The following is a 10,264-nucleotide window of genomic DNA, read 5'->3' as shown; positions in this document are numbered from 1 at the left end:
GGGGGGGGGGGGGGGGGGGGGGGGGGGGGGGGGGGGGGGGCGCGCGCTAACAAAACGTTACACCGTCGTTATTGGCCGTCGCGAGACACATACGGTTGGCATTGTTTTTTATAATCAAACGGGACAATAGGAACAAACAATACAAAAAACAGGTACAACAAGAACGACGGGGCGACGGCGTCGATTCGCGTTTGGCGACGGGACGTGCCCGGCGGCGCAACGGTTGCGTGACCGGAGGCGGTTAGCGCGTGTAACAGTCGCGATCGCGCAAGGACTCGGCGCTGTTCGGGCGGCAATAGCCATAGCAGCCGCGTGATCGTATACGTGCGTGTGACGGGTGCGTGGTTAAGGGTTGCTGCACGCGTACACACACATAACATGTACACGAACGTGTGGAGGAGCGGCGGCGGTTGGTGCGATCGAGTGACGGGACGAGAGGGTTGGTCGTCGACGATGACGATGGCGACGAGACGAGTCACCGAAGGCCATCGTCAAGGGGTGGCACGATAGCGAGAGGGGAGAAAACGTATTTGTCTGCGACGCCGACGTGTCTAGACGTGCTATGCAGTCACGTAACGCGGCTGCCGCCAGCCGTCGCGCGCCTGCATACACGTCACCTACATACATATTTTAATAACCATCATATACGGACGACGATGTTTTACACATAAAAAACGCGGGCCCGATACACGTCGTTTCTAATAATAAAATGTGTATTAATAATATTACTACTTTTATTACGAGTAAACGAGTATATATGTATACGTGGCATACAATAATAAAAATAGTTTTGGGTCCGCCGGTCGATTCGATGATATCACGCCGGATGCGGGGAAGATACATGAATATAATACGTAATATATTATGATGTCATTTTTGCAACCCTACACACACACACACACACACACACACACACACGCACCCAAACGAATAGTCAACAAAAATATTTTGAATTTATTCGTGAACATACTTGCTACACAAAGGTATATTTCATGCAAAATCGGGTTATATGATTAATATATACAAGTCGTCGGGAAAAAAATATCGAACGATCGCCGAAACCTTCTAATCCTGACGGTAAGACGATATTATTAAAATAAAATGCTATGGATAACCAACTGGACCCGATTCGTTATCATAATTTTATAAAATTGGTTACATATATGTACTCGATATAAAGTCAAACGATAAATAAAATTCACGATGCCGACAACAAATACATTCTTTATAATCCCCTCAAGATTGTATATTATTTTCAACCAACCGCGTATAATCAACATGTATAAGCAATGGTAATTTAGTGCGGACGCATGTTACCGATTTTTATTTTCTCTCCGAGGAGAAGCAGTAGCGTGACCACACGTTGTGTTACCACTACCATAAATCATTTTGCGACGCTTTTATATAATATTTTAACTTGTAACTCTGTCAAACTATGACGAAAATCACTTAAAAAGAGATTAATGACTGACAAGGTGTCACGCTCGCCTGGCGCTTGTCTGCAGCTAAAAGCTCTGCCACGCGACGTCCAAGGTTTACTACCTATAAAAAAAAAAAAACACTGCAATTTCGATTTTGTTTTCTTTATCTCGATACGGTATGCATATCGAGTTTGTTTAATTTCCTTGTTAACCTGTTCTCGTCCTAATGGAATCGGAAGTAAAAAGTTGTACATATATATTAATCTATTCCAAAAGAGAAAGGGTGGCTGTCAACTCTGGGAAAAATTGGAAATCAGACAAATCGGTATAATCATGATTCTTCTCTAGTACCAAATAGTTTTTTCACAAAAATAACTGTACCTACTGGATACCGTATACCTATCTATATACATACATACGATAGTAAATCGTTAGCAATATACGACGAAAGCAGATTTCTCTTTGTCGGTACACCATAACAGTATGGGGAAAAACAGACGACGGGTTTAGTGTTTTTTAACACACAATTGTAATATATGAGTATATATACTAGATATGGATAATCACGAAGCATAATCGATGAAAAAACAATTAATGGAGAACTTATCGTCGTTTGAACATACTGAATTTAAAAAGGTCGAACAGTAATCGTTGCGTCCGACGCAAAAGTTCTTTTATTATCATATTATTATTATTACTGATTATTTTTTCCTATTATTCAATATTATAACACAGATTTACATTAATTATTTTTGTTTTCACATTATTGGAATAAGTGTTCAAAAGACCAGACCTCATTTTTATTTTTTTCTCTGTCAACATTATTGTTTATTAGCTTATATCGATACACAGTATACGGGAAAAAAATTCTTTTGTGTTTACACACGTGGTCACATGACAATATAAATCATCTGTACGTAATCCAAGCATCAACAACTAAAATCATTATATTATTGAACATGGTAAATTAAACAAAAAAATTATAAAAGAATTAGCTATTGAAATTATTCGTTTTGGGGTCAAACACCTGTTTATTTTCTATGGTGAAGCGTTAATCACGAAAGTAACCAAGATTTTGGAATTTTTAGGATTATATTTGACCTAAGAAAATTCCAAGTGTCTCTTTCCAGTGTATATTAAGATATGATGTAAATGCTTCATACGGTATGTAGGAATATGAAAATGCATGGCTATTCGTTAATAACCATTAATCAATATTTTACTGATTTAAATCATTTATATTCAAGAATTTTCTAATTATTAGACAATTCTTGAACATTAATTGGATATTTTCTCAATCGAACATACAGATAGCTTATACGAAATCTAATGTTGTATAAATAGATACTTATACAACAATAACTACATTTGAATTGAAAATAATTAAATATTAAATTATCTAATCGAAATGACCGATAAACCCTAGGATAAACCATTTGTGTACGTAACATTATCTTCAAATACCAACAATTTAACTGTAATATCTGCAAATTATAACACATCAGTTATTGCATTACCGTACAAATATAGTTCATATTCAATTAATTTTCACGTAAGACATTTAATGAAATATTTGAACAAAAATAAACTGAGATTTGTCGAAATTTAAGGGAAGCTAAATATTTTTACATATTTAGATACTTATTTTAATACTAGTATTTTTTATCATCATTGGAACATACTACAGTATATTCTATAGAAATAAAACAAACCCGAATCCCCATGCCAGCTGTACATAACAAAGATAATATAAGTTACTATCATAAATCTATTAACTTGTGAATAGGTCAATGGTTACTAAATAAATTATCCAACAACATACGCGCTATAAGTAACTGATGGAATTTCCATATTATCCGATTATTGGAATATTTATAAAGACCCTCCGGACACCGATCGCCATCGGTCCGTCCTCTTTTAGTATTTCGGGCTCTGTCAATGTTTCACGAATATTTTCATAAGTGATGTAATTGTGATTTGTGAATTATAATTCGAATAAACGACTGACGATTTTTTTTGTTTAATATTTATTTTTTATTCCGTTACTCATTTTTAAAACAAAACAGCGTGAGTAACTTAATAGTTATTAAAATCAATAATTCTTAAAAATGGAAGGTAAAAGGAAAAAAATGAAAATACTGCATATACGTTTTTACATATTTTTTTAAAAAAAAAAAAAAAAAATCATGTTCAGATAATGCAAGGAATTTAGATGTTAAAGAATACTATAGGATTACAATTTTTATTCCATATTTAGAGTTTTTATAAGCGAGTTGACAGAAAGATTTTTATTTCACGCATCTATTTTTAATGGTATTTAATTATAAATTTAGAATTTCTTTGCATTTTCATTTGAAAATTTGTTAACTTTGTAATTGATTAAATATTTGACTTAATCATTTGTAGGATTTGAATGCTTATTTTTTAAATATGAGCTTACAGAAAATTAATTTACTAAATTAACTAAATTTTATTCTCCCATGGTGTCTAATGATTCTTTGGTTGATTTAAAACTGTGGCGAACCAAGATACAAAGATCTTTAAAAATACCTAATACTGGTCTCGAAGCTCCAGATTTTTATAAAAAAAGACATCTACCCTAATATTTATTATTCTCTCCTAAAAGTACTATGCACTTTAATAGTGTCGACGTCATCGCCAGAATGTATGTTTTTAACTCTGAAAACATATTTAAGGAACACAATGTCTGAGAAGTTTGAATTATTATTGAAATATATTCAATATTTTTCATAATATACTTTCTGTGGTAGAGATTAAATTTAAGTGTAATGCTTTACTTTTTTATTACACAGAATTGATTAAATGGTCTTGCTATGTTGGCTGTTGATAAAAATGTAAAAATTAACCCCAGAGAAGTGATTAACGAGTTGGTATTAAAACCACGTAGAGTGGATCTTTTATTGTAATTAAATTTGTAATATGATTGTTAAGCTGTATGTAAATAGTAGGTACCAATAAAGTAAATGTGAGTATCTAAATATTATATTTTTATTTATTTTAATGTAAACAGACCACAAAGGTTATATAATATTAAGAGCTGCTTATAAGATTTAAAAAATTGAAGTTGAAGGGGGGTGATAGGTGAAATGTACAAACATTTTATCCTCCTCCCACAAACATGGCCAAATTACGCCACTGTTATCATAACACTAACAATATATATTTTTAATTATATCTATAAATTGAAATGTTACCAGGTAAATATAGATAAATTTATTTATTATAATTTAATTAATAATACTAATCAAAAATATGCAAATAAATATACAAAATAACACACTGTTATAAAATAATAATTTTTCGAATTAAGTAAATAATTCAAAACGACATACAAAACTAATGATGAATTTATATCAAATCATACAATCAAATTTAGTATTTTTAAATGGCATTACTAAAATAGAAGTTAACGGAAATGGTTTAAAGAGCATAGATAAATACAAAATACAAGTTATGAAAAATATTAAATAATGTGCGATATCAAAAACAATAGTAATAATTTAATGTCTATAAAATAATATAATAATTAAGAGCTAATAAAAAAAAAAAAAAACAAATTTTTAAAGAATAATACATAAAATATATATAACATAATGACACACTTGTGGAATGTTGATCCAACTAATTAAATTGAAATTCACCAACATTTAACAAAGTAAAAACTAAATTAACTGTATAACCATACTAAACACGTTCGAAAGAGAAAAAGCTATGGATTAATTTTTCGCCGCATTCAATTGTCAAACATTTATCGTTTATTTAAATTTGTTGAAAATACGAGTATTTTGGAGAGCCAGAGAACAACTTAGATTTTTTTTCCAAAATATTTACTGTCATAATAACACATGTCTATATATAACATAATTTAATGATCAAGAATTAAATGTCAGTTTTAAATAACATTAGAATTATATTCATCAATGTATATTATAAAAATGTCATTAGTTAAACAATGCTACAAATTAAATACATATCAACCATTATATTGTAATTTATAAAACGAATGAAAAATATGTAGTTTTTTACTCTTACGAAGAATTTCTACACGATTCTAATAACACACCCCTTAGGTAAGGTATTTTATTTATCACTTGCTTGTTATATTATGAATATTGTTCAATCGAGTTTTTAAACTATAAATCCAACAATCTACATTGAATGTTAATCATTTTTCATAAATTTGTAATAAAAATGGCTTTTAGTCTAATTTTAAGGAGTTATCTGAATTTTAGTTCGGATTTGGGTTCAATATTCAATAACAAGGAGTGCTTGATAAAAAAAAAAAATAAAGCATCAATCACGAGCGAAGAGCATGTGTCAAATAAATTGTTTTTCAATAATTCAGTAAATAAAAAGAACCATTTATAACAGCTGTTGAAATATGAATTTTATACTATATTTACAAATATAATACAGATTATATCCATATAGACTCTAGAGTTTCACAAATTGTACTTTTAATAACTGACTGCCTAAACACATTTCTTCAAGGAACAAATTTGACAATTACAATGAAATCATAATTTTTCAATTTTTCTGTAGTCATCAAATCTTGAATAATTGAACTAATTGAAGACACGACAGTAATATCTTTGGAATATAATTCATATCAAAACGTACACTATAAGCAATACGAATAATAATTACTCATTAGTCATCGAATTCCACATTTGTTTAAAGTGAGGACAGGCTAGAATAACGGGCGTGATGCCAAAGTACTTCGAGAACAGGGTGTGAACGTTTATCACATCGAACGATCGATCGCGAGCGCCCGTACACACGCACACAAATAAACCAGGAAAAATTCCCTTTTCCAGTCCTGCGGACGATGGGTGGCTGGCGATTATATGTTATGTATGCGTGCGTAACAGCATAGTATAATTACGTATTTCAGTGTTATTGAGAAAATAGGAAATATACTTGATAAATATTTTTAGAAATTGTAACTTCAATTTAGGCTTCAAATTTTACATTTTTCTTTTATTGTTTTACACCCTTATACGGTGGCGGCCTTTTAAATGCGCACGACCGCGCTTGAGTTGAAAAAGATATAGGAAACAAATAAAAGACAATTAGAGAATAAAACGATTTCTAAAGCTTAAAAACTGTGAGATAGGAAACAAATAAAAGATAATTACAGAACGAAACGATTTCAAAAAGCTTAAAAATTGTATTACAGCAGTTAAAAAATGTATACGGAAGTACGTCGATTGGAGAACATACGCTTGTCCCTGGCGACGAGACGAGATTAAATACGTGGTGGTGGGTGATAGAAAGCAACAGGAGCGCGGCGAGCGGGCAAGGACTCACAGGATGACGCGAGAGACTCGTACGCAGTCGTTATCGTATGCGGGAGCTCGTGGACTTGTTGATCCTTTCTCGATTAAACGGTAACCTGAATGTGGAAAGTAAACGCGTGTAAGTTGGGAGTCGGAACGAACCCGTTGCCATCGTCATTGAACCGTTTGCAACATGTGTTTGCCCGTGGTAGCGCAGCGACGGCAGCGTTGCCAGGTTTGGCAAAACACCCTTCACAGCAATGGCATCACTGCGAGTCGCGCCGTCGCCGTTAAATACAAATAACGATAAAAACACGCCCAAACGTCAGTTTGCAAAAAATTTTACACAACTCACATCGTTTAGTACTTTACAATATAATACAGACGTTGGTCGTCGTCCATATGAATTAACGAGGACAACAAAGTTTTCAGGGCACGTCCACGAATTTTACGCTCTGGATAAACCGGATTGCATAAGGTTTTTATTACATCTCACCCGTATCATCTCCTACATTTGCGACCGTCCGACTGATAGACATGGATCGGTGGTTACGCATGCGGGGAAGCCCTTCTAGCACGACACGTTTTTTGACGAATTTTACGATGTAACGGCGACACTAAGGAATATTATAATTCCTCATTTCTCTTCGATTCATTGCTTTTTTCCGGTCCATTAAAATGTACGGATTCATCTCCGTTAATTCTATAAATATTTATCAACACGCGCCGATATTTATAAACGCATACGAATGAGAAACGAGTGCAGGCGCACACATTATTATTACAACCAACTACATATGTATAATATTATTATTATTTTATTATGATGACCCGTCAATCCCGCGTACGACGATTATCGACTATCCTAAGTTATACCCGGGCTAAAAATATACACGGTCAAAGCAACGAAACCAAGCGCATCCGTTACATCACAGCATTCGCGTGCGGGCGTGTAATAGAAATGTTGAAAAGACGTATTCAAACATCGCGTGTGTACATATGTATATGATGTAATGAAATTCAACATCAAAATCGTTAATCGACTTCTCGGAAAACACAAATATGAAACCTTTACGATAACAATTGTCGCCAAAAACCCTTCTTATGGATTTGTTGAAAAAAAAAAAAAACCCGCACATTCTATACCAGTTACAGGACTGGTATAGTGTACCAGTGCAGCGATGTTGACGCTTGGTGGTGAACAATGGTTGGATGACTAGACAGAGGAAGTAGTTATACTTTTGCGAATGTTAGTTCAACGGGTTTTTTGAGAAAACGAGCAAGTAGTAAAACCGCCTCCGCACGATAGAAGCGCGTTATTATATACATTGTTGTGCTGTTGTGGTTTCTTTTTTTGTCTTTCGATAGCCTAGACGGCGGTGTGCGGCTTGGGCCAAGGTTATCCAATTCCCTTTTCACAAAGCTATTATTATTTTATTCGGTTCATTCGGGTAATTGAACAAAATCCGGCAGTTAAAAACTCGGTCGGACTTACACACACACACGCTAACAAAGATACAGACATGTATATTAATTCAAATGACTCCAACTGGTCATCGTCGTCATCCTACTAACGTCAGAATAATATCGTTTTTTTTTTTTTTCTGGTCGAGAGCCAAAACAAACGATTCAGGATATTCCCGTTATTTTTAATTTCCACATGATAGTTTTACAATTATCCGTACATACGCGTTACATAAAAAACCGACGGTTTTTTCTCCTACATTCAACTGTCAACCGTTGTCGATAACATTATTTTTCAATTTTATGTTTGAAAAGCTGCACGTGCGTTTGATTTAATGTTCGCGCGATGACAGCTTTTTTCACTGTAAATCCAAACCAAATTAAAAAACCCCACCACCTGTTTATTGACGCGGGTAAGAAAAAACTGTTTACAAAAATAGAGGAAAAATGTACGGAAAAGCCTTCCATATGTTACATACGGATTAGCCGTCGGCACCCCTCCCGTCAAATCGATATATGGGCGAACTCTCGGCCAAGAAACGCAACACGTTGTCAGCGATCGGAGCAAAACCATAACAAATAAAATAACACGAATTTCACCCTTCACCCAATAGATAGGTGATGTTCGTATACACACATACACTCCCTGGACGAAAGAAAAAAAAAAAAAAAAACATCCATTTAATCTCCCTAAACCCCGTGCGAGTGTGTACACAACAAAAATGTGTGTCGATGGGGATGAATGCATAAGACTGGCGGAGTGAACGAAAAAAAAAAAAAAAACGACAATGTGAATAAAAGGTTCGGACACAAATAACAGGTGGGAACGGCGGGGTAGACAGCTGCTACCGCGGGTACGATTGTGTGCGTATCGGTCGGGAGGGTGCCGCGTTACGGTAACGATTTGCGGCGACTCGAAAGAGTATAATGTAGACACATTGTGGATGCCGTCATCGTACTCCCCAAATGCTTATTCTCATAAATCGTTCACGACGCGGGAAAAATACGTCTATCCGTGCGCTCAGGACTCGTATAGAGATTATACCAAACGAGGACGGCGACGGGAATAGCGTGAGAACAGGTTATATAATATACATTAACATAATGCTGTTAAAAGAGTCGGAGGACTGGAGTGTCGAGTTTCCGCAGATCGTTAAGTGCGAGATTCTTCAATGAAAAAAAAAAAGTGCGAGATAAAATGCGATGATAAAATTCGCATGGGATGTGGCGCGGAGGGAAGAGGCAAACGGCTCCCAACCAAGCCCAGCGGACGTCTTGTACAACGGTGCTCGTTATCTCCGTCCCGACGACAATAATAATGAATGTAGTGAACACCGAGACAATCAGACGTCGGTTTCTATTTATAACTTACGCGGACAGGAAAAGACCGGTCGAACCACGGTAAAGCACGGCCATATGTTAGGAGAGGGTCGTGTTACGCAGCAAGATGTAATGTTTATTGAGTATTAAATTTAAAATAAATGGGGAAACTAAACTTAGGATTAGGGGGGGGGGGACAACATTAATTATAACTACAGAGTAGTACTCACCACGCCTTTACCCTGATGATTACTTCTCCATCGGCCAGCGTAGGCTCCGGCTTCTTCAGGATCTTGACGGACTTGAGACCGCCGAACCCGGTGAGCACGACGGCTTTCATCTCAGCCTTGGGCGGTTCTTCGGCAACAGTTTTGCCGTTACCCTCGGCTTTGGACTGGTCGCCGGCCGCGGCATCGGGTACCGGTTTCTCCTGTTGTTGGTCGGCTACTGCTGCAGCTACCGTCGTTGCCGGCGCGTTCTCTTCGGCCATCGTTCACGTTACGGTGTTTATAGAATGCTCGAGGGAAATCGTTTGAAAAAAATAATTCAAGATTATTGACGTGAGAGAAAAATACCGTTTTGGACTGGTTTAAGTGCGCGGCGCAAGAAGACTTCGACAGCGAACGGGGTTCAAGCGAAGTGCGGACGGTTCAACGTACAAGGTGCAATAGAGACCGAATCCGCGGAGGTGTACATCAGTGCCGAGAGCGTTGCCGAAAGAACACAGAGCGCGACGGTGGCGGCGGCGGCAGCAGCGAT

The 10,264-nt window shown here is 35.9% G+C and overlaps 1 protein-coding gene across 1 annotated transcript in view; it reads right to left on the bottom strand.

Annotated features, from left to right (window-relative positions):
- The window catches only part of LOC112689182 (synaptic vesicle membrane protein VAT-1 homolog-like), a 21,152-nt gene extending 10,888 nt beyond the window's left edge, over positions 1-10,264 (bottom strand). Inside the window, exon 1 of the mRNA XM_025562758.1 lies at positions 9,736-10,264. Coding sequence (XP_025418543.1) covers positions 9,736-9,995 — 260 coding nt within the window. The 5' untranslated portion in view covers positions 9,996-10,264. The remainder of the gene's footprint in view (positions 1-9,735) is intronic.

Source organism: Sipha flava, unplaced genomic scaffold (genome assembly GCF_003268045.1).
Source record: "Sipha flava isolate LNK unplaced genomic scaffold, YSA_version1 42_pilon_pilon, whole genome shotgun sequence".
Classification (NCBI taxonomy): domain Eukaryota; kingdom Metazoa; phylum Arthropoda; class Insecta; order Hemiptera; family Aphididae; genus Sipha; species Sipha flava.
This window is presented reverse-complemented; position numbering and strand designations above follow the sequence as displayed.